The 26,065-nt window shown below is 42.5% G+C and overlaps 1 protein-coding gene across 1 annotated transcript in view; it reads right to left on the bottom strand.

Annotated features, from left to right (window-relative positions):
• Nucleotides 1-692: 692 nt before the first annotated feature.
• The window catches only part of LOC107106825 (TBC1 domain family member 5-like), a 107,896-nt gene continuing 82,523 nt past the window's right edge, over nt 693-26,065 (bottom strand). The window contains exons 9-11 of the mRNA XM_015407036.1: nt 10,901-10,980; nt 9,436-9,612; nt 693-1,013 (exon numbers count right to left, since the gene is read on the bottom strand). Of these exons, the coding sequence (XP_015262522.1) occupies nt 717-1,013; nt 9,436-9,612; nt 10,901-10,980 (554 nt within the window). The 3' untranslated portion in view covers nt 693-716. The remainder of the gene's footprint in view (nt 1,014-9,435; nt 9,613-10,900; nt 10,981-26,065) is intronic.

Genomic DNA, 26,065 nt, shown 5'->3' with positions numbered 1-26,065 from the left:
TGTAGAAATGTTGGGAACCAAGTTTGTATTGAGTGGCTCCTTAAGTATTTCAAGGAGATTGATGTGCACTTAACTCGTATTACCTTACAAGGTTGTTTTTGGTTTGCCTGATATTAATATTGATCTGTTTTTTTCTGCCATGTGTAAGTTCAGTGTATTTTACAGAGAGATGTTTGGGAGACCAGACTTTGCCTCAGCACCTGTCTTACAGTCAGGGTATTTATCTGAATCCCTTTAAAAATGTACCTTGCTTGCTTTCTAACTGTAATATTTTGGAGTATCTTACTCTTTCCTGAGATGAAATAACTTAGTAGTATCTGCTTTCCTCAGGTATGCTTTCCTCATATTTGGGCAAGAACTGTCAACCTCATCTGATCATGTGTTACCTGTTGCTCTGTGACGAGGGACTACAAGTTACTACTTCAATATTCCAGGATGCTACTAACAAAGTAAACTTACAAATACCTGTAGCCATACAGTAGGTTTTTGATATCAACATGTGCATGTTTTAAAGGCAGTCATGACAATCCACTTTAATTTTTTTTTCTTGTAAAATAATGAAATGGATAACCTTCACCATATCTGTGCTTTAACTGACTATTTAGGCTTTCGGAATTTGGAGTCATCCTAGGTTCGGAGTCCCCAAATCTTGTGGAACCATCAGCCGATGAGCTGAGAAGTCATGACCCCCCCCAGGCTTCTTCTGAAAAGCGTACTTAAATTTCCAGGGGGCTCACAATAGTAAAGTCAGAATCCTTGCTGTTGCTGCTGCTGTCATCATCGGGGCTGGAACTGAGGTTGCTAGAAGAGGCAGACATGGAACCCATCAGTGGGTCTGAAAAGGCTAAAGAAGAGCGACACAGAGCCTCGCCCTTTGTGGTTGCTTCCTTGCACGGCGGCACAGTCCGCACACGCTCAAAAGCACTGCTAACATTCCCTTCCTCTTCTTTGGAAACTAGGATATAGTCATCGCTGTGCTTGTTGCCAGAGCTTCCGCTTGTGTCAGAAACATCCTGTGAAACAAAACATGAAAGATTTAGAGTAAGTCAGTGGATCAAAGCAGACACAATGATTGATCCATAACTAGATCTTCCAAGCTTTCCCACCCCCAAAGTAACATTACAGGCATGCAAGGCTGCTATCCAAATTGCTGTCATACAGGGAAGGGAAAAGTGGTTTAACTCTTCTACTCCTACAGTTACACCTCTTGAATCTACCTCTCCACCCTCCTAAGAGAAGGTGGGGAGGTGTTTCTGACAGGTGAAAACATGCAGAGGTAGAAGAGTTACAAACCTTGTACCCTTCCTGCATGGCCCTACTCCAAATTGGTTCTGAAACTCATCTGTAATAAAACATTGAGAGGTACAATATTTCCATCCATTGTAGCTTGATCTTCTGCATGCTCATTTATTATGCCATGTCTATTTCATCTCCCATCACAGCTGGCACTATACTTTTACTACACTGCTTGTCACTGACTCTGCAATTAATGCCACATGAAGGTACATGCCGGTAAAGGTATGCATAGAGGGGATCCTTTTGGGGACTTCAGGGATTGTGTTCAGTTTTGGCCACCACAATTTAAGAAGGATATAGACAAGCTGGAATGTGTCCAGAGGAAGGAAATGAAGATGGTGAGGGGTCTGGAGACCAAGTCCTATGAGGAAAGGTTGAAGGAGCTGGGTATGTTTAGCCTGGAGAGGAGACGACTGAGCGGTGATATGATAACCAACTTCAAATACTTGAAGGGCTGTCATATCGAGGATGGTACGGAGTTGTTTTCTGTTGCTCCAGAAGGTCAGACCAGAACCAAGAGGTTGAAATTAAATCAGAAGAATATTCGGCTAAACATTGCGAAGAACTTCCTGACAGAGCGGCTCCTCAGTGGAACAAGCTTCCTCGGGAGGTGGTGGGCTCTCCTGCTAGATGGCCATCTGACAGCAATGCTGATTCTGTGAACTTAGGGAGATCATGAAAGGGAGGGTAGGAAGGGATGCACCAGTTCTTGTGGCCCTTTCTTACACACCCAGGGAAATGCTGATTGCCACTTTGGGGTCAGGAAGCAATTTTTCTCCAGGCCAGTTTGGCTGGAGATCCTGGATTTTTTTGTCATCTTCTGGGCATGGAACAGCGGTCACTGGGGGTGTGGAGGGGGAGGTGTTTGTGAATTTCCTGCATTGTGCAGGGGGTTTGACTAGATGACCCTGGCAGTCCCTTCCAACTCTATGATTCTATGAGTCTATGAAATAAGGGCTCTCTTGCAAATCACTAAGGATCACTAGGTTCAGGGGTCTTGTTGTAGAAAAAGAGCTGCCGGAGCTCATTAGCATAACTCATTAGCATAACTTATTTGCATATGCCACGCCCCCTGACATCACCGGAAGTGACAGAAAGCCACACCCCTTGACATCACCGGAAGTGTGTCAGAAGGCCCGGCTACTTACCCTCCTGCTTCATCCTCATTCCCAAACGGAATGAGGATCGAAGCAGAGGGCGGGGTAAAGAAGGGGGCGGGGCTTCACCACGTGACCGCCCCACCCCCTAGAGGTTCTCTTCCGGAGCTCCGTACCTGAGAGCTCCCCCCCGACTAGAGCCCTGACTAGGTTTATATTTGTTAAAGGTGTTCTATAACAAGTTCTATAACATGTACAATACTTACAGTGCAATCCTAAACACAGCTGCACCCTTCTAAGCTCACTGATTTAAATGGATTCAGAAGGGTATAACTTTGCTTGGGATTACATTATTAAGGATATCTGTACTACTCCCCTCCACCTCCAATCTGCAATGTTGGTGAATTGAATACCAGCATGTTTTGTTACATATGATGGTGTACCCTCCCCCTCTCAACATGGATATTCCTTGTATGTAGAAATATGTCATGTGTGAGAAACATCAGTTAGGCTGAATGCTAACTGTAGCACTGTCAGTAATATATTTTAAAATAACCTGATTGTACAGGTTAAAATAAGAAATCTAACTTTCTACACAATTATTTTCTCAACTCTTGTCCCTACCAAAATATAAACTTTCTTTGGCATATACTAGTTTTTCTAATGCCGGTATTTCCAGAGGTGAAATATCTCCACACTACTTTCTCTGCCAATTTCTGTTCAGGAAAACTCATAGTGACATGAAGCATGTTTTCTCCCATCTGTCGCTGCTATTGAATAAATGAAAAATGACAGAATTATACTTCCAGTCGCTTTGAAAGTTAACAACCTTCCACCCAGTGCCATATGGCTTCCCAGAACATTTTTCCTGATGAGGATTCGCTAGCAGATTGAAACTTATTCTTGACCACCTACAGTACAGTCGGCTGAAACAAACAAACAAAAAATAGTTTAAAATGGCCTGCAAAAGTTTTAAGAGAGTGCACTTCTCTTTGGCCATCCATGAAGTGTGAGGTAGCTGGACAGATGGAAAGCATTCTGGGGAGAGCAGAAAAACAGTTCTAATCCCATCTCAGTTTCTTTATTTATTTATTTTTAAAAAAACAAGAACAGGAGGGGAAGATTCACAGAGGGATTTTGAATTTCCCTCTGGGTCAGTTCATATTTAAATTCCATCCAGTGTAGCCTTTTTCAATCACAGTAATGCAGTTCAGAGATAATTTTAGACTCTTGTCTTAATGGTTTTATGACAGCCCCCTTTAGGTGATGATGGCCCCCGTCACACGGGCCGGATAATGCGGGGGGGGGAGGCGTGGCTATTTGCGCTGTCGCAGTTTGATCCGTGATTATGCATTCAGACACAATGGCGGCTCCTCCTTTGGCACCCGCGGCAAACAGGACGATGGGGGAGAAAGCTGCACGCTGGCATGATCACACTGGGGGATCCGCATGCAGCCCGTGGCAAACCATTTGCCAGTAGGTCGTCCCGGGTACTTTTTTAATGCGCATCTTCGGTGGGACGCCCCAGGAGCACTACACCTCCCAGATGTTCCGGTGTGATCGGGGCCAATATATATTTTCAGTGTGAAACCACAGTCTGCTTTTCCCTGGCTATTGACCCCAACATCTGGCCCCAACAGCTCCACTGGGATAGGAAAACTACCACTGAAAGAATTACCTCATCTTAGCACTTAAAACTGAAGGTATGAAATATGCATATTTACTAGATACAATTTAGTCTGTCTTATTCCTGTGCAAATTCTAAACATTAGGGCTGCACCATAATCCATTGCTCGCTAGTCTAGTAAAAAGAAAAAATAATTGGTCAGCTGATGCCACATGGTAGTTTGGCCAATGTGAACAAGTCTTGTGTGCTCCCTCCTGCTTTCATATGATGCAAATTCCTACTTTTCCTTCATGGCAAACCATGGTTTGCTCTTAAATGCAAATTAGTAATGTATGATTGGTGCTTGCTCTCCAGGCCATAGTTGGCAGCTACAATCAAACTTTGGTTCCCAGTTCTGGTGGGAGACAAACACAAGCCACAGTTTTCCAGGTTGGTTGTACTGGCAGAATGGCTTGCTGTGAAACAGGAGACAACGGCAGTGTGCAAAGAGGAACAAAGGAGCAGATGGAATAGAAGCCTATGAGTTTGAAACTTGCAAGGGCAAAATTGTAAACTTGTCAACTGCCTGGAAAAAAAAATCCTGACCCTTCAGTAGAGGCAGAATAGGATGTTATTCACCAGGTGATGTTTCCATGACCTCCATGTCATGAAAAGCTTCAGCTGCCTAATTATACCTCTGTTAAAGAACATTTCCCCCTCCCAGCCTGTTGGTAACACCATAAAAAGGTGGTATGGCATTACATATAAATGGAGACAATCAGCAGATATACCCAGCAATGCTGGTAATTTTCATTAAGTTTTATTTCTTAGAATTTAACAAGATAGTCATAGGATTCAATTGAGCAGAAAGGAAACATGGAAAAGCACTGCCATTTTTTTAAACTATGAAATTATAGAAACTGGGCAGTTTGTGATCTCTCTGTCAAGCATACAGTAGTCATGGTAGATAAATAATAAATTGCTCTACTGATGCAGAAGGAAAAGAGACATACATAATTTTTTTCCTACAAGGAAAAATAACATTCATGCGGGGGGGGGGGGAAGCCTACGGGCACTGGTGGTAGCGGAAAGCTGACTTATGGTGGCCCTGTAGAGTTTTCAAGGCAAGAGATATTCAGAGGTGTTTCGCCACTGCCTGTGTCCACATCGCAACCCAGGTATTCCTAGCCAAGGGCAACCCTGCTTAGCTTCCGAGATCCTATGAGATTTGGGCTATCCAGGTCAGGCCATTACTCAGGAAAAATGAAGCATTTTTCATTCCCACTGATGTCCCTCCAAGGAGATGGTGTGTAAGCATTTGATAAGAGCCACTATGCGAAACTGAGCTGATCTGGATCTGGCCACTGACTGGTGGGGAGAACTTCTATGAGGCCTCTCTGTGTTACCTTGAGTTGCATGATATGAGGAAGGTGGGCATAAACATAATGAAGAAATAAATGCTGGGGAACATAATTGCACCTATTTTGGAACTCAATGCTAATAATGGTTTCCAAACATGCACAACCATGGCAAAAAAGAAAGATCATACATGAAGCAACCCTAAAAGAAGATTGGAGACTGGAGATGACCATATAAATTAAGAGGCAGGACCCATCCAAGCTGTATTAAAGATGCACAGAAAATCAGCACAGCTTCATGTATTGTAGTGCTAATACATTACCAGGACAGACACCAACACACCAGAATGTTCTAATTCCTGTTCCTGTTTCAAAATCAGAGCACCTACATGCCCCCGAGCACCTTGGCAACAGCCCTGCTAATGCTTAACCCCAGAGTTATTTTTAACATATGTCCATCTAATTCCAAGGGTACAAAACTTCACCACAAAGTAACAGGCCTACAATCACCAGCCACAAGATACAACAGATAAAAATCATGTGAAGAGCAAGGGACCCTGCTCAATAAAGTTAATACATATTTAGCTTTTATAGAAAAATACAAGTAATGACTAAATACAAAATGAGGTACAGTTTCAATTGCAGCTCTAACAGAAGGGAGGAGTCTCTGCGGATCGCCAGGGGACATGACTTTTTTTTTTTTAAAAAAAAAGAACAGGATCCATTGATCACCCTCCCGGATACTATCTGGACACCTTCCATGGAGATAGATCAAGATGGGTAGCTGTGCCAGTCTGTAGCAGTAAAAAAGCTTAAAAGTCCAGTAGCACCTTAAAGATTAACAAAATTTGTGGCGGGGTATGAGCTTTCGTGAGTCACTGCTCACTTCTTCAGATCTGAAAAAGTGAGCTGTGGCTCACGGAAGCTCATCCCCTGCCACAATTCTTGTTAGTCTTTAAGGCGCTAATGAACTCTTACTTTTATTTGGACACTCGAATATATCCAGAAAATACCAATGAGGTATTTTTCAGATATATATTCAGACTGGAAATATCTGAATGCACATCCCTATTCTAAGCTGAATTGGTACTAAAACTGGGAAGATCTACAAGAAAAAGATTTACCAACGAATGATAATGGCATCATTAGGTTTGGTGTTGGGTCTCTCTCACCTCCACAGGTGGTTTCAGCAACATTCTTGTTCATATAAGAAAGACAAATCAATTTTTCTTTCTGCACTCTTCCATACAGAGACATGTATGTTCTAATTAATTCTGGAGAAAATCTGATTAACTACTGGCTTTTATATTCTCAAAAGGAATGTGGCCATTTTGTTGCTTCTTTGTTCCAGTAGCCTTTGGCACATCTTGAAATGTGTTTTGCTGCTTACACCTTTTTAATCCAGTTAAATCTGTACCATGTCTTGTATTCCATTTTAAGACTCTTATCTATTGTAGATTCTGGGCTTCTTCTGGGCTTCCTCCAGAAACATCTATCTCTCTCTCCTTTCCTTACTTCCTGCTTTTATGTTGATATTGAACTGGAACTTGATAAAGAGCTCTGGAGAGCTCAAAGACTTTCTCACTGTTTTATGATATTTTGGTAGATCCTCATGAAAAGGTATTTGTGTGCTGTTCATGATTTTTTCTGTGAAACAACATGGTTACTACTACAATCTATACCATGTCTGGATTCCTGTGAGCAGAAAAAACTAGCAGATCCCAGATTAAATTGTATACCACGCTCACTAATCCCAAATTTTACAGAGCAGTCTTAAACAGGGTGAGGTGAGGTATAGGGGAATCATCATCAGCTTTTTTATGTTTGTGGATGGGTGTGCTTTCTTAGGCATGATTAGCATCTGACAGATGGCAGAAGACTTTGAAGTGCTTCCTATGCTAACTTTAAAATTAAAACAGTACTCTCAGAGAAGCAGGAAACGATGTCCTAGTTAAGGTCTCTCCAGTATATTGAGATAAGGAAAGGTCCTATCTTAGGTGGTTAAAAAGTTTCATTCTTGGGCAAAAAGGAAGTCATTCTTCCTTAAAAAAGAAAATACCACACTTTCATCAGCATGACCTAGGCCCGGTCACACGGGCCGGATATCGCCAGGGGGGGGCGTGGCTAATTGCCCCGGTGCAATTAGATCCGCGATTACGCGATCAGACGCGCCGGCGGCACACCACGGTTCCTTCCCTCGGTGCCAGCGGGTAAACGAGAGTGGCGATCACACGACGATCCTGCAGCGCGGCAAAGAAGCGGCATAATCACAACAGCAATCGCTAGGCGCCGCTTCCGTGGGAAACGGGAGTTTTCCCCCCACCAAAGTCCGCGCATGCGCATGAACGAGGAATCAGATCCGCAAAGCCCTGTGGAATGCGGAAGGCGGGTGATGGGTTTAACGGAGAGGGCGACAGATGCTGCTTTTTCTTTCCTCTTTGTGTGCATGCGCCGTTGGGTGCTTGTGCGCATCCTGTGGAGACTTGGAAAAAAAAACCCTTTTCACGACAGGACATGACGGGCGCCGGATGCCACGGGATTCCACCGAAAATGCGATCAGGCGCCTGCCCTTGCCCTGCGGGTTCCGGAAACTAATACCTCGGAGGTACTAGTTTTTTACCCCGCATCTTCGGCGGGAAGCCTCGGGTTCGCCACAGGAGCTCTACGCTTCCCAGATGTGGCGGTGTGAACGTGCCTGGAAAATCCGCCTATCTTCCGTCTCTGTAGCGTGGCTAATGCTCAGTGTGACCACAGCCCTAGTATATGATACTCAACCAGCTCTTATGTGTGAAACTGGAGAAATAGATAAAAATCTAAAATTTTAAGACAAAGGCAATATAAAATACAGTCAGATATAGTTGTCTCTTTATCATAGGCACAATGTATTTGGATCTTTTATTAAATCTTGCAAGATAATTGATACTTGGCAGATACATTCTCTGAGCAAATTACACAATTGCTTGAAGAGCCTCACAAGCTATAATGATGACAATAGTGTTACTTCCCCTCAAGTTGTTACCCTAACTAATCTTTTAAAAAAGAAGAAAGCTGATTTGATGAGAAATCCCAAGTGATTGACAGGGAGGAGTGGGTCAGATAAACTAGGCTCTTGAGCACAGCACAGTAGCTGTGCAATGCAGCTAATCAACTGCTATCGCATTCTAGAGGACAGAGAAAGATCAACTGTTAAAAAAGCTTGTCTTCAACTGTGAAAGCCCTTGGGCAGTCCCAGATCTACTTCCCTTCCTGCGGGAATACCCAATTAAATCTTAAAGATGCAACTGGATGCTCACAACACTGCACAGCATTCAAGTTTCTAAAATCTGTATATACATGAAAAGTAGAAAGCAACACTATGATAAACAGTTCAAAGTGAGTGGATTTTTTGCAAATAGAATAGGATTCCATTCTACTAGCTAGAAGGAATAAACTGGGCGTAACAAGGAATAAGAGATGTGAAAACAAGAAATGTGAACTCTGTGGCTTCTGACACAATGTGAAACCATGGTATAATTGGGCCATGTGACTCTCCCAACACAGGCCATTCCACTAACTATCATTAGCTGGAGTCTGTCAATCCCATACCTGAAATTAGTGTTTAAAGTTGGTTTTAACTATGGCTTTCTGTGACATATGAATACTGCACTTCCAGCTTAATCCTGGCTTGTTCTCTGGCAGTACCCATCAGCACTCCCATTTACAGAGACAGATGAACAGAATAAAAGTAATTAAGCCAGTATTTATTGAGGCAAACCAGACTTTGAGTGCTTTTGTCTGTGAGAAGAACCTTAGTTTCACAAAATAATACCTGAACCGAGCCCACAAAAGATTCACCACAGGAAGGCTGAAGCTCTGTTGCTAGATTTCTTTAAAAAATGAATCTATAGTAAACTTTTTTTAATTATTTTTTAAAACCTTCTAACGTTGTAATTCATTGCATATTTTCTCAGGAATGTTGCCTTGAACTCAGAGAGCCTTGCTTACAAGGAACACACTAAGGGCAGAAATGCTGGTCTTTCTCTCGTATTGATTTCTGAGCTATAAAAATACATCCTTCTAAAAAACGCATTTACTTTACCTGCTTCACTGGAGGGAGGGGCTGCTTTGTGATGAGAAGCTCCTCTGCAGAATCACCTGCCCCCTTGCTCTGATTGCTGGAACAGTAGTGATCATCTTCTATTGTGATTTGTTCATTCTCTTCCGCCTCCAGCTGGCTCTGATTGAAACGCAGGGAACCTTTCAGAATATCCTTGATCTGTTTGTCAAGGAGTCAGGAGGGGGAAAAAAACATTGTTGAGCTGCACCTAACATCTGCCACTTAAAGGCAGTTTTATGAAAACAACTTCCCCATAAACAACCTTCTTACCCATCATTTGCCTGAATGATTCAAGGAATCTTACAAAAGTGACAACTGTGCTTTAAAGCTAAAGCATCAGACCATCAACGAATCTCCTATCAAGGATGGTGAGATATATGGAATATATCTTTAAAAATCAAGTATGCCAATTCCCCCAGATGTAATTAAAGCACTGACATAAGTCACAGTGTGTTGATTAAAGCCTTTTCAAGGACCATGCTATGCAGCACTGACAAAGGGCAAGAGCATACACAGATCATAACTAATATTTCCGCTAAATGCACATACTTCTTTCCTCCCAACTACAATGCATATTGTGTATTAGGAAGAATGATGGTGTGTAAGAAGAGTCCATCCACACTGCATCTCTGTGATAGCAGGTGGGGCAGGAAAGGTTTGTTGCCGTACAAGAAATTATTTAAAATTAAATCAATCCCCCAATCAATCCACTTAACTATCAGGTAGGTATCTTTGGTCAAGTTATCTAGATCAAACCAAATGGTAAAGTCTAGCCTGCTATCCAGGGTAATCATACTCTGGCAAGTGTACAGAGGGAAGGGACCCCAGAGTAGTGGGTCAGCCACTGATACTGCCTATATGTACTTCTTTATCACATGAAGCTGGTACACGTGAGATTCTCAGTTGACATTCACTTCATGCATTCTGTGATGTCTTTAGGCATCGTAAACTAATCTCAGTTTGTCTGTGATGAAAACAAGCTAAGAAGTCCTCAGGCTCTTGTGCTCCCCCCTCCCCCACGTACGATGCAGAAACTGAAGTGCTAACTGAATTCTGTTGTGATGTCCAAAACAAGAAACCTTGTTCTCTTCCCCGTAAACCAGGATCAAGCTGCGGATTAGAATCTTGGTTTGGAAGCAAGAAAATGAAACCAAAGTTTGTTCTTTCACTCAGTTTGGATGTCAAAACCATTTCCCATATGTACATCATGTTTTAGCCACAGTTCTATAGCTTGGAAGGAGCCAAAGCAAGGTCCAGGACACTTCCCCTCCAGTTTCTAAACAGAGGAAGTCAGAGACAGTACTGAGTCACTTCCATGGCGTTAGCACTGGCATGGGGAAGGAGGTAGTTGAATGACAATCTTTCTGCACAGTAATTAACAGTAAGTATAGCAACTCATAAGACACATGTATCAAACAAAACTCCTTCATTCTGTCGAACACAATACCTGCTTCAGCGCAGCCAGGGAAACAAGAATCTCATCTTCTTTCTCCAAGTGCTCCTGCAGTATGACTTCCTGGATATTTCCTGCAACACCAAAACATTATTCATAAGACACAACCAGGTTAACATGCCCATACCAAAATAAATTCAACATAACAATCACACATATGGCTAACATATACTTTTTAACTTGTGGGCACTCAATGAAATTGCTGAGCGGTCGGGTTAGAATGGATAAAAGGAAGTACTTCTTCACCCAAAGAGTGATTCACACATCGAATTCACTGCCACAGGAAGTGGTGGCGGCTACAAGCATGGACGGCTTCAAAAGGGAATTAGATAAGCATATGGAGCAGAGGTCCATCAGTGGCTATTAGCCACAAGGTATAGAAAGGGACTCTGGGGCAAGTGATGCTCTGTCTTCTTGGTGCTTGGGGGGGGTCAACAGTGGGAGGGCTTCTAATGTCCTGGCCCCACTGGTGGACCTCCTGATGGTACCTGATATCTTTGGTTACTGTGTGACAGAGTGCTGGACTGGATGGGCCTTTGGCCTGATCCAACACTGGCGTCTCTTATGTTCTTATGTTTATTGAATGTACCTAAAAATGAGAAGCTGGGGATTTTGTTGTTCAGTCGCACAGTCGAGTCCGACTCTTCGCGACCAGGTCATGCTCAAGATCCTACAAGCTAGGCTTCAACAGTACATGGATAGAGAACTGCCAGAAGTACAAGCTGGGTTTCGAAGAGGTAGAGGAACTAGAGATCAAATTGCCAACATTCGCTGGATTATGGAGAAAGCAAGAGAGTACCAAAAAAACATCTACTTCTGCTTCATTGACTATGCTAAAGCTTTTGACTATGTGGATCACAACAAACTATGGCAGGTCCTTAAAGAGATGGGAGTACCAGACCACCTCACATGTCTCTTGAGAAGCTGGGGATGAGAACCCCTAAAAATCTTCACAGTCATTGTTCAGGATTTCCTTATACCAAGCCACATAAGGACTTGATGATGAAGCAGGAAAGAAATCATGGTTTCTACTCTAGTACCAATACACACCACAGGTTACAGCAGAGCTATGATCTGGCATGTGCATCCCCTCCCCCCCCATTTTCAGTCACACCTGATAATTCCCTAAGATCAGAAAGCAGAAGAATTCCTATGTTCTGGCTCTCTGGAAATTTCCATTCATGCTTCTGCTCCTTTTCAGTACCAGGTCAGGCAAGCACTGATGATTCAATGGTTGAGTCTAGAGTTTTGTAAATTCTTTTATGGCGCAAGACCCAAACATTTTATCATGGGTTGTAGTGCATGTAATCTAGGAGTTTTCTCCCTATCCATTCTCTGATTACAAGAGAGATTTTGAATGTTCACTTTAATCTGAGGATCTGCTCATTTTCATTTGACTGTGTATGTGAAAAGTATGCAGACGGAGAGTGATTTCAACTAAGCATACTTTTATTAGTCAGGAACAAGACGAAGCTGGCCGGCTCACAGGCCGGTTTATATTCCCTCAGGACCCACCACCATAACACACCCCCACTTTCCGATAGGCTATTTACAGTCTGGGACCTAGCCCTCTGATTGGGCCGGTCTAGGATCCTACTGACCCATTGTCTTTAGGCGCGAAGCTTGAGGTTTTTTCCCTGGGCAAGTCCGGACATGCCCGGCCTTGTCAGGGCTGGATACACTACAGTATGAATAAATGCTTTTCAATTTGTGATTTTTATTTTTTAAACTTAGGTTGAAATACCTATAGAGCTCTGCTTCTCCTTGTGAGGAAAGATGTGTGGGAGGGACTGAATCTATGTGAGTTATTATCACATATTCTTTACATACTGAATGTGTGGTAAGACTGCTTCCCTCCATTCCCTGCTTTAATGATGTACATACTTCCTAGTGGGGAATGTGGGGAAAAACAAGTACATGTGAAAAATGGAAAAAGTAAAAGAGGATGTAGGGACAATTCACTATTGATAAAAGAAAAGGAAGAAACAGACCAATCCAATCAATGGTAAAGAAGAGAAAGTGTAAACAAATCACCATGTAAAAGATACACACTGATAATTGACATATGGGGGGATGCTAACCACAAGGTCAGGTGAATGTAATAGCAGCTTAACAGCTAACAGCAGCTTTCTTATTCAAGTGGATTTTAAATGGAGGCTGGATATGTGCAAGTTACTGCATTGTCAATCAAATATTACGGCCATCTGATTTAACAGTAAAAATATCATATGAGTGAATGCAAGAACACCTGGAATAACAGCAGGCAGGAATTTTAAATTCTGCAATGCAGGTTAATATTTTATCATTTTGCCCTAGTTTGAGACTGTATTTGTATCAATAAGCTTGTATTATATATATGAAAAAATGGCCATCCAGTATACATTTTTGCTTTGAAGCATGTTTTTAATCTATATACTAATAGCTGAATCTGAGGATACTTAAATCCAGAGACCAGAGTGGTGAACAGGCAAGACAGATCTTTCTACAAACCTGAACAATGCCCCAGGTTTGCATTAAAATCTCAAATCTAAAAACAAACAAAAAACCAAAAACCACCCGAATGATAAACAGAGCACCTATAGCTTTAAGCAACAGATTCCCCCAGTGGCCGTTGTTAGGCAGTCTGCTTGGTTCTGTCAGTAAAAGGCAGGGGGCGGGAACCCTTTCCAGGTCTATTTTAGCTTTTGAGGACTCATTGGGGCCAGGACTGGCTAGGGTTGCCCGCTCCAGGTTGGGAAACTCCTGGAGATTTTGTGTTGGAGTCTGAGAAAAGCAGGGTTATGGGAGAGGAGAGGCCTCAGCTGGATATAATGCCATAGATTCCACCCTCCAGAGCAGCCATTTTCTACAGGGGGCATATCTCTGTCATCTGGAGTTCAGTTGTAATTCTGGGTGGGAGATCTCTAGGTCCCACCTGGAGGTTGGCAACCCTAAGCATGATAGCAACTTCTGGGTGACTCTTTACAACCCAACTTGCATGACTCACCTAGACCCGGCTGCTTGCTATTCATAAACAGCAACCACCCTATGAAGGACAGTGTTGTATAGCAGTTAGAGCATCAGATTAGGGTCTGGGAGACCCAGGTTTGAATTCCCATCTTGCTGTGGAAGCTCTCTGCATGACTTTGAACCAGACACTTTCAGTCTAACTTATCTCACAAAGTTTTTGTGTGGATAAAAAGGAGAGAAGAATAATTTAAGCTGCTTTGGTCCCCACTGTGGAGAAAAGTGGGGTAAAAATGAAGAAAATATGTAAAGCTCAAGATGGGAGGCAGATAAAAGCTAGGTTCATGAATGGCTGAGAAGGAGAGAATGAGGCAGGAAAAGGGAAGAGGATATAGGGGTTGCTAGGGGAAGAGAAAGAGGAAATAGTGTGGAAAGGGGGATAGAGGTGCCATCCCACAAGTCCTTAGAGTTGCCAGGTCCTACCTTTCTGCCGGTGGAGGGAACGAAGGGCCTTTCCTGGAGATTCTGCGTGTGGCACGATGACATCACCTGGATGTGATGTCAGTGTGCCAATGTCGCTGCAAAGTGATGCTCTAGTTTTCTGGGCAAAACTCTATGATTTGAGCCCAATTTTACCATTGAGTTTTGCCCCAAAACTAGAGCGTTGCAACACGACGTCACTGCCGGGTAATGTCATTGCATCAAGTTTCAGAGCATTTGCCGGTGGGGTTTCCCCTTGCCAGCCAGCTGGCCGAGAGCGGGGAGGAGGGGGGGGGATCCCCACTCAGACTGGGGGGGCTGGCAATCCTACAATTCCTTGAAGGTCCTCTAACATGCACATGGGCCTAGCCCAGTAGCCAGCACCACAAAACTGGGCCAGAGTTTTCCTAGGTAGAGGTTGCCAAGGGGAGAATGCTTAAGACAGATGGGCAGATAGAGGTAGGTGACTGGTGAATGAGAAAGGTTTACCAACTCTAGGTTGGGGGGGGAAGCCCGGAGAGGGCGGGGTTTGAGGAGGGGAAGGACTTCAAAAGGGTATAATGCCATAGACTCCATCCTCCAAAGCAGCCATTTCCTCCAGGGGCACTAGGGTTGCCAACCCCCACATTGGGTCTGGAGATCACCTGGCATTACAACTGATCCTCAGATGACAGAGATCAGTTCCCCTGTGGAAAATTGATCCTTTGGAGGGTAGACTCTGTGGCATTATACTAGGGTTGCCACGTCGTTTCTCAGCCGCAGCGGGGGACTCCGGGGTGGCGAATGGAGAGCGAATGTACGTCACTCGGAAGTGACGTTACGACGCCGGGCACGCTGGGGGCGGGGCCACAACCACTGGAGGGAAAACCATAGAGTTTTCCCTCAGATGGTCGTGGCCCCGCGCCCAGCATGCCCGGCATCCTAACGTCACTTCCTGGTGACGCGCACATCAGGGGGTGGTTCCCCCCGGGGCCCAATCCGCCGGCAATGGGGAAATGGGCCTCTGGGGCAGGGATTTTCCCACCCCCCTGGGGGGACTTGGCAAGCCTACATTATACCCTGCTGAGGTTATTTCCCTCATCAAACCTCCCACCCAAGGTTCAACCCACCCCCCAACATCTCCAGGAATTTCCCAACCTGGTACTGGCAACCCTAAGGAGAGAAAGAATCAGGAAAAGGGGAGAGTCTATGGGGCTTTCAGGAAAGAGAAAGAGGAAATAGTGGGGGAGGTGAAAATAAGATGTCTCCTGCAAGTCCTTGTAGGTTCCTGCTTGTCTGATATAGTTATCAACTGTAATATCTAAAAATAATAAAAATTTTAGGAGTGGCATTAAAACAGAAGAAAAGCTTGGAATATCTTTGCTGGAACAATGAACATGGATATTATGAAGCTGTATTATGAGACCGATAAATTATCTGCAACACAAACAAAATCCTGTTTTTGTGTCCTAAATAGCTTTTTTGAGTTATGGCTGGTGTCGTTCAGAAGCAGATGAAACCCATGATTCTACTTCACAAAATATTTAATTAATGTGTACACTTCAGTATTTGTCTAATACAAGAAAAGATGTCTTTGTTTCAAAATAAATGTCTAGCAATTGGTGATATATTTCTAGTGATTTTTCATGCACAGGTTAGGATTTAATCAGAGACACTGGCTGTAAAAATGAACAATACCAACAATTTGATAATCACTTCTAGGAGAAGATGTAATTTGCAGCCTGCACTGTTCAGTCGAATGTACTGACATGTCTCTCATTCAAAACCTAAGAGCTTTAAATTCCAAGGGAAACTGAAATATATTAGTCTGCTGCACAACAAACAAAACAACCTAGTAAATTCAAAAAGTGAAAACAATCCAGTTCAGGGACAGAGCAATTGTTCTGACACAAAGATCAATTGTGAAATAATATATTTTTTAAAATCATGGGAAAATATAAAGCACCAAAGAGTTATGACAAATTTGCAAATAACTCACACAACAGGAGTGGGGCAGAGCCTCTGAGCTGTACACAGCATGTCTGAGTGAGCTCCAAGCCTCTACAGGCCCAGTCCATGGACATCTGGGCCTCATTTCTACTGGATTTGGTTCAACACAGCACAACTGTGTATATTTCGCTCTTGGGCACATTTGGAGACAGTCCTCTAACTGTTTAAACTGTTTCACTATCACTGTGGCACTATCAGCCTCAGAACCCCCTCACGCACATTGTTTTGTCTACTTCCATCCTAAGAAACCCTTCCTAGGCAACCCATCCTTATACAAAACTTTCTAAGATACCAAACCAAATTTAATTTGAATTATATCTGCTACCAGTGGAACCTAGAACTGAGTACTCCGATTCAACCAACCCAATGGCAAACTGCACTAAAAGCCATTAAATCTGCCCCTGTGGATTTACGACTAAGGCTTATCCATCAAAAACTCTCTTGTGAGTGTACTGGTACCCTATTAAATTTTATCACATTGGTCTCATTGAGAATGATTCCTGTTAGCATTGCCAGAAGCATGGAGCTAACCTCATTCATATGTATTGGAATTGCTCTAAAATCACACATTTCTGGCAGGAGCTTATATCCAGGATCAATCTTACATTAGTTGCTAATTTAGATTTCACAGCCAATAATCTAATCCTAGGATATATACCAACTCTGTGGGCACTCTTTAAATACCACATATTTTGGATCCAAAGGACAGCTTTAGTTGCTAAGCGAATCATTTTACAGTACTGGAAATCTCAAGTATCTCCTTCTCTAGATCTCTGGACCAATGATATGCTACACCTTTGTACAAAAGAGGGAATAGTACGTAACAGGAGAATCTCCCAAAACCTTCACCTCCATTTGGCATGAATTCTTTTACCTATTTGAGCAATGATATCTCCTCACCTTTATTCCCTGTTTAATTGAATCCATAATGTTGCACCTTACTTTCCTAATCCATACTCCTGTCCTACATTTCTCTTTCTTTCTTTCTTTCTTTCTTTCTTTCTTTCTTTCTTTCTTTCTTTCCTTCCTTCCTTCCTTCCTTCCTTCCTTCCTTCCTTCCTTCCTTCCTTCCTTCCTTCCCTCTTTCTCTCTCTCCCTCCCTCCCGCTGTGATGGACTGCACTTTTAAAAGCTTAGAAGTGCTGTACAAACAGTTAAAGGACTATGAAAGGTTAATTCCTCACAGACCCAGAGAGCCTTTGAGTGACAGGCTGCTCCAAGATAGATTGGTTAGCAGTTGAGCAGAGAAAGACTTCTCTGAACTGGATGCTGAGAATTCATTCAGAATTCAGCCCTGACTGAGAGCAGTTTAACACAAAGACTTGTGGGAAAGCTGACAAGGAAGAGTGGGTAGTTAGGCAAGGACTCCCATTAGGGCCAAGAAAAGGGGATAGATCTTCTAGAGAGAGAAGAATTTTCCCTGCCCAGTAAAACAGGGAGATAGCTCTGAAGAGTGGAGAGATCTGGTGTTTCTGAGTCTGGTGTGATTAGAGACTGTCTTGTGAAATCTTAAGAGTCGATTAAAACTAAGAAGAGTTATTGGTGTGTTTAAAGAAGGGGTTTGGGTACTGGGTAGAGTGTCCCAGCCTTCTAGAAACCAAAAGAGCCAGTTAATGCTCAAAGAAAGTGTACTGGAGTGTTTGGGAAACATTGGAACAAAAGTCTCTCATCTTAAAGATCCCAAGTCACCGGTAAAAGCTTATGAAACTCACAATAGCCTGAAACATATGAACAAACGTCTGTGCATATATCGTTTTACTCCAGAGTTCTATATTGAGTTACCTCAGAAATTGTTACCCCTGATTTCACCTGACCTTTCCCCTCTACATTGAATAAAATATTTTGTTAATTTGGAATTTCAAAAAAGCCTTGAGTACCATTTAAGTTTAAGATAAAGGGGACTCCTGATCCTTCCTTCAGGTTCCCGGGCTGAGGCAACAGCCAAAATATACTGTGAGAGGGTGGGACAGCCAGGAAAGAAGAAAACGTATATCTAGGGTGGCTCAGTCATAAATGGAAAGAAAAACAGAGGGAAAATGACACCTCTGAGGGAGGGAAGTGGATGGGGAGTCAATACCTGCTTAATAGGACACATTAGGGAAGAGGGAGGGGTGTGGGCCACATGAGGCTTGTTTGCTATGCTTTTGTGTGTGGAAACAATAACAATCTTAATTTTAAAAAATAACTCACATAATGTGCCTGAGTACTATAGAGAAAATCAACCAGCAGTAGCAGATTAATTCATCTATTATATTTTTATTCTGCCCTTCTGAGGAGTTCAAGTGCTGTACATTGTTCTTTCCTCCTACATTTGACCCTTACAACCTGGTGGGTAGGTCACAATGAGAAACAGTGACTGGTGCAAGGTTCAGGCAAATGGGACTAGGGTTACTGCTTACTCGGTAATAGTGGAGGACCTCCCAGGGATGCTCCCTGTCCCCCACCCTTGCTCAGTGGAGTGACAGGGGGAATATGGGGGGGGGGGACAGCACATGGGCATCACATCCTGTTTCAGTATAGAAAGTGATGCAATGATCATAAGACTTTCAAAAATCTCTATTGCAGTGCCACTGCCAGGCAGTTACCACCAGACCTCAAACACTCCTTGGCCAACCCGGCAGGAGGTTGGGCTGGAGCCCTGACAGGCAGAGCACTCTGACTATTATTAACAAAACCAGGAATCACGTTTCTCTTGCTCCTAAACCACGATAGGCTGCCACCAGACCTGTTTCATCCAGAAATGCAAGGCCAGGCCAACCCTGCTTCCTTGAGGACTTTGAGCAGAAATCCAAACCCTCTCCAGAGTCAGAGTTCCACACATATACTATTGGTAGGACCAAAAAGGCAACTAGAAAAAGCCTTCTGCAAACCCCAGACAGAAACAGACCAAACAGGTATGTAACTAAAAGTTTTATTTATGGTGCAAAGCAATACCAACATACTAAGTGAACAGAAAATAAAAAAGGTTTTTAATATCTCTAACTAAGTTACCTTGGATATTACAGCAGCAGTTATCCACAGCAATTCTTGACATACAAAGAGCAAACTGCTTACAGCAGTTCGGCAGGGCAGACCACAAATCTCCGTTCCTCCAGCAGAGGTTCAGGGCTTCCCCCAATGGAAAAACAATAGCCCCTGTAGCATAACTAGCTACAGGTCTAACGTTAGCCAAGGAAAAGACTTCATTTTTAGCCATTTCTGGAAACACCCGACCATAGGCACTAATTGGACCTTGCAACCAGGTTCACTTGATCCCAATACACCAGTCAGGGGAGTTTGACATATGTAAATGAAGCATTGGACAGATGTAATTGAAGGTCGAACTGATTGACATTCACATGCTTGGTGGTTGCATGGGAACCCCAACCAGCCTCAGCTGTCCAAGGCCATTCCAAAAAACAAATCTTCACGGAGTCAATGCTAGGCAACCAAAAGCTAATGGTCTGCAGGTGGCCTTATCAGCACTTTTCAGGCTCAAGAATGTGAAACTAAGCACTGGGCTTCTGCAAGGAGCTGAGCACAAAATAGCAGCTAAAAAAAACACAACAAAATAGTTCCCGGTTACTACATCTATGGTATGTACTCTGAACTACCATAAAGCTATATAAACACACCCTTTCTCATTTTTCTTGGTTAAGCTCTGCCTTTACCCAAAAAGTATTAGAAGAAGAAGAAAAGATTGGATTTATACCCCGCCCTTCACTACCCAAACGAGTCTCAGAGCGGCTTACAAACGCCTTCCCCTCCCCCTCCCTACAACAGACACCCTCCTTTTCCCTCTAAGCTGTAGAGTCCTGTGAGCAAAAATTCTACTTTGTGAGCTACTGGCATTAAAGTTGTGAGCAGCTGATTTGGCTACTGCATAAATTAGTGTGTTCTGGAGCCCTCCTTCCTGAGCCAAGACTAAAATCTGTGAGCCGGAGGCTAAAAAACTGTGAGCTAGCTCACACTAACTCAGCTTAGAGGGAACACTGCCTGTGAGGTAGATGGGGCTCAGAGAGCTCTGACAGAAACAGTTCTTTTTCAAGAACACCTCTGAGAGAACTAAGTAATGTTATACAGTGAACATAAGAACAAAAGAGAACATAAGAGAAGCCAATGTTGGACCAGGCCAATGGCCCATCCAGTCCAACACTCTGTCACACAGTTGCCAAAAATACCAGGTGCCATAAATAAACAAATTGACAGATAAATTTAATGATCAATTTTCATGGTATACTTGGAGGCTGCGACTAAACAATACTAATTGAATAAAATGGTAAGAACACTTGACTCTAAATCAACCCATACTGATGTACCTAGGAGTTTCTCAATCAAATCTATTTCGGAATGGTTTCTTTTACTTGTTCCTTAGTTTTATTTTTATTCCAATACAGAATAAAGAGATACCAATTTTCAATGAATTTCTCCTTGGCCTTACTTTTCTCTTTTCACATTTCCTTGTACAAAGGCATTTTGTTCATTAAAACAATCTGTCATATCTTGTGAGACTGTGCATCTAATTCAGGCAATGTTTTCTGCTTCCAGGCTTGTGCGAGTAGTTGCCTTGCTGTCATCAGGAAATTTTAAAGTAAATATTTTGTTTCCTCCTGTACGCCTTCAGAACAATGTTAGGGATCTTGAAGTATCCCAAACCCCGTCATTGCATTAATCCCTTTAAATATAATGGTCCAGATGTATATGCTTACGGACACTGCCATCAAACATGTATTATAATGCCTCTGCTGCTATTATTATAAATCGTAGGTGAGATCTTAGCTACTCTTGCAGGAGTAATTTTTAATATGTTCCCTGTTGTCTCCACGTTGACACATGCTGTTTAGATAGCTATGTGGAATTTACTCCAAAGAACCTCTGAAATACTTATTAATGGGTCTTTTCCCCACCTATTTTGGTATTCCCCCCCCTAACTCTGCTAACAATCCATGTATTGTAGGTTCCAACTGTTTCTGTTTTATTGGTTGGTCTAGGATGGATACAAACTTATTCAGGGGGCCGAAGATATTCACCGAATGTACAAGTACTTAAAAAAGGCAGGGGAGTTTTGCCACTCTCTCACTGGAGATCCACAAAGGACTTGAGTGGTCCTTGACAGAGGCCCTTTCTGCACTGGGTTATTCCCCACACTCACATTGCCTCCCACTTTTGACTCACTGTATATTTTCAATTCTGCATTGCTTCCGAGGTTCACTCTGCATTTCTTCTGGGTTATATTTTATTTCTACATTGCTCAGCTCTCTGTTCGGTTTCCTTCCACTATTTCCCTGGATTTTCTGAATGCTGTTTTGCTGTGGACTCCCCCCCACCCCCCAGTTCCACTCTGGAGTAGTTCTAATGCAGAAGAAACCTTTTGGAGTTCTCATCCCTGCCCTTAAGGGGCCATTGTAGGCCATGCCTCCATCCACAATGATGCAGTCCTGCCCACTATGGACCCGTCACCAGGGAGTGCGACTGAGCACCCTGTGGGAGTGATTTGCATTGGCGAGTATACTCACGTCCAGGCTGGAACAGGCTTTGAAGTGTGGCAGAGCCCATTTGTTGTAGTGGTTAGGTGTGTGGACTCTAATCTGGGAGAACTGGGTTTGATTCCCCATTCCTCCACTTGCACCTGCTGATGTGACCTTGGGTCAGTCACAAGCTCTGGCACAGCTGTTCCTGAAAGAGCAGTTTGTGTCAGAGTTCTCTCAGCCCCACCCACCTCACAGGGTGTTTGTTGTGGGGGGGCAGGAAAGAGTTTGTAAGCCGCTCTGAGACTCCAAGTGAAGGGCGGGGTATAAATCCAATCTCCTCCTCCTCCTCTTCTTCTTCTTCCATGGCAGCCATCTGGCGAGGGTATCTTTCTGCCGCCCTGCATCCTTAAGCAGCGCACAAGCAATGCCACTGCATTACCCCTTCTTTGGTTCATTGGTTTTCACTTCATGTTTGAGTCTATCATGGTGACTTCCCCCCCAACCCTGTGAAAGGTGTGTAAGCCTTGGCAGACAATGCAGTGAATTTTCAAAATGTATGGGGGTGGGTGGAAAGGCTTGTTTTTCGAGTCTGGGAACAGCTTCCCTCTGGGGACATAGTGGGTATTGAACCACAGCTGCAACATGTAGAGAGGCCCACAGATACCTCACATGTTATCCAAAATCTCTGAATGTCATTCCCCCTGATTCCAGCCACTTTTAGCAAATGTTTTCTTTGTTTTCTGTATAACGCAAAATCTACCATCACACTTGTTTCGATGTACTTCAGGACCATGCATTAATGCTTTTTAGTACTGTTGACACACACAGAGTACTCTGATTCCTGCATGGCCATTGTCCCTAAATGGCTACTCCATTTTACTGATGGGGAATGGAGGAAAACACTGCGTGGAAGGCTGGCGCATGGACACCAGGAGTATGCCGCCCATGATTGAATTGATGGGACAAGATTCACTTGGCATTCTCCTACGGTCTGATCCAGTCATTCTCAGAGTAATGCAGAATACATAATCCGGATATTTTGCAACTTCAGGGGGAAAACTGGAGGTGCAGAATTACAAGCACTGAATCCAGAATAAAGACAAACAGGATCGGGGACAGCGAAACAGCGGGGTAAAAATGCATGGAGAAAGGGCCAAAGTCAACTATTCATGTAAATTCTAGATTTCCCCAAACCTCAAGATTACGAAGTCTGAATGCTTTTGCAAATTCATTATGACATATAACTGACATGCCGGGAGAAAGTGCTTTTTGCAGTTATCTCAGACCGTTATCTGTGCTGTATGAACACAATTAGTACCAGGGTCTGCTCTGTTTCTTTTTTCTTTCCAAATTCAGAGCAATGTATTCCATATGGCTCCACTTCCCAGATTGCCTGACTGTAATCTGTACCAAACCAACTGATGAGTGCTGCTAATCTTGAGGCAAAGTAATATCTTTCTATGCTTGGGGGTCTGTTGGCCCATGTCTGTTGCAGTATCTGATTACTGATCCAGGGCTTCTCATTCTGACATAGAAATTTAGTAAACATTGATTGAATTTGTGTTAGAATGGAATGGCTAACTGCCAGAGGAAGTGCTACTACAACAAATAAGATCTTCGGTAGTATTTTCATCTAAAGAGACATGACCCATCCACAATATTTTGTACTTGGCCCAGTTACTGAAATCCCTTTCAGTTTTTAAAATCAATGGATTAAGGTTCTGTTGCATCCTGAAGTTTTAATTACCTGAGATTAAAATGCCTAGGTATCTAAAGTTTTCTCTCCTCCAAGGTGAACTGATAGTGCCTTAATAATACCATCAATCATGGTGTCCTTCTGGACTGCCTTTTGGGGCTAGGGCTGGGAGGCATAAATAAAATAATAAAATTGAGAGGGGCTTATTTTTGTATTAGCTAGATGAGCATAAGGAAGGCCTGCTCTCTGCTCTTTCAAAAGACTCAAGTATCCTCCACAAACCCCCAAGCATCCCTGGACTCTTGTTTGAGAAATAGGTCTAGCTTTAATAACATTTCCCACCAATTTATCTGAAGTTTAGGCTGGTAAGACTATAATTTCCTGGCTCCCCCTTTTTCAGAGGTTGGCATTACATGGAGTATCTTCCAGTCAGTGTTCCCTCTAAGCTAAGTTAGTGTGAGCTAGCTCACAGTTTTTTTAGCCTCTGGCTCATACATTTTTGTCTTAGCTCAGGAAGGATAGTTCCAGAGCAAATTAATTTATGCAGTAGCCAAATTGCTCGCTCACAATTTTAATGCCAGTAGCTCACAAAATAGAACTTTTGCTCACAAGACTCCACAGTTTAGAGGGAACATTGCTTCCAGTCCTCTGATACAGAAGCCAACCTTAGTATAAAGTTGCAGAATTCTGTTACATGAAGGTGTTCACATTTGAACATTTGGGAAAGTAAAAATGTATGTGTGGACTGTTCTTCAGCAGTGGCCATGATAAGGTGAATGTAGGTCTGCCTCGTCTAGAAGGCAAACCCTACAAGGGCAGGGTATAGACACTACATTTAGCACAGAGAAAGGTCTAATGAGGGAGCCAAATGTTGTGTCACAATATGTTTATTAGTCTTTAAGGTCGCAAAAGATTACTCATTTTTTTTGTTGTTGCAACAGGCTAGTATGGCTACTCCATGGAATATGTTAAAAATATTTTTAAAAGACCTAGAATTAAAGACAGCATAATTAATTATTCGTGACTATTTGTTAATGATGGGCATACTCCTCTCTGCCTTATTCAGCAATTAGTTGACAATTAGGAACATCAATGGAGAATGTCTGAAAAAAAAAGCATTAAGTTTTAAAGTTTTAAAGTAATGCATAATACAGAATGAGATTCTATGCATACACAGAATGAGCTCTATTTAAGTCTACTTTTATCCAAGTCATGGACATTAATGTTAGTCAGAGCTATCCTTAGATGGTGATTTTAAAGCCTCCAGGAAATTGTGGGCAAGCCAAGAAAGCTCTGGATCCTTGGGAAAAGGAAGTTTTGCAGTCCCGAGTCTGTCTCACTAAGATCTGGGAAGATTTCCAACTAAGATATTCTACAGCTTTAAAAGATTTGTTATTATTTACAGCCCACATACTCCTTTATTTTTCCTTGACCTTTTTAGCTTACGGGGAGGAAGCAAAATATCTTCCCCATAAGCCTCAAATGAAACTAATTAACTGAATTGTAACAGGGCCATTTTGTTATATTTATATAAATATAACAAAATGGTACTGTCACAACTTCAGAACAGGATCTAGAAGTCCATCTTGGGCATAACTGGAAAAGGAACTAATTGACTAACCTCCTGGTCTTTGTCCTGAAAAACAATGAAGAGAACTTTAACTAGTCAATGCAACCCTATGCCACCATAGCACATGTATATTTAATTTTCACTGTCTGAGAGGTGGAAAAAATAGAAGTTGAAGGTAGAAAAAAATTTCTGTAGTAAACAAAAGAAAGTGAACAGAATGAACAGAAATTCTCTCAGAGTCACAACAGGTAGGACAAACAGTATGTTCGGATAATGAACTAAATTTTATAACACTGAAAATACTGAAGTCTTTAATAATTTATTATTGTTTAACGTATTATCAATATATCTAATTCTCAACACGGCCAAATATGGGGGATGCTGAAATGAATCCATTGTCTTAAATATATTAGAACTACTCTGAGGAAGAATTTAGATTCTCAGTCAAGAAAGCTACAGAGCAGCTTTATATAGACGATGGACACTGGAGAAGGATTTGGCACAAGATCTGGGTAATTAGAGAGAACTCCCATACAATTCAAATAGTAAAAGGAGTTATTGCTTCTTAGGGACAAGGAGAATAACTTTCTGCCAGTAAAAGGGGTTGGGAAGAGAACCCTGGTCTGTAATAAAGGGAGACGCTTAGATACCTCAGGAGTTAGTGAAAAATTGTAATAGCTAACGGAAAACCTAGATCTTTGAAGCGAGAAACCAAGAAGCACTAAGACAAAGCTCTTTTCTAAGAAACTGTATTCAAGATTCTGTGTAACAGCTGAAATATATAATAAGCAAAAACCTCTCATTGAAAAGAACTTGAAACTCAGAAATTAAGCTCAATAACTCTTGTACGTTCAAAACTCTCAATTTTGTATATATTAGAAACCTTTATCTCAGCATCCTCTATACTTTGAATCTTCTTTATATATTCCCTGCCTGTTTTTAATAATTTTTTTATTCTGTTTTTGAAAGTTAATCTGCCTCAAGTGCCATTTCACAAGGGTTTATAAACCAGGACAGCTCCTCTCTTTC

Source organism: Gekko japonicus, unplaced genomic scaffold (genome assembly GCF_001447785.1).
Source record: "Gekko japonicus isolate JY-2015 unplaced genomic scaffold, Gekko_japonicus_V1.1 scaffold2063, whole genome shotgun sequence".
Lineage (NCBI taxonomy): Eukaryota > Metazoa > Chordata > Lepidosauria > Squamata > Gekkonidae > Gekko > Gekko japonicus.
This window is presented reverse-complemented; position numbering and strand designations above follow the sequence as displayed.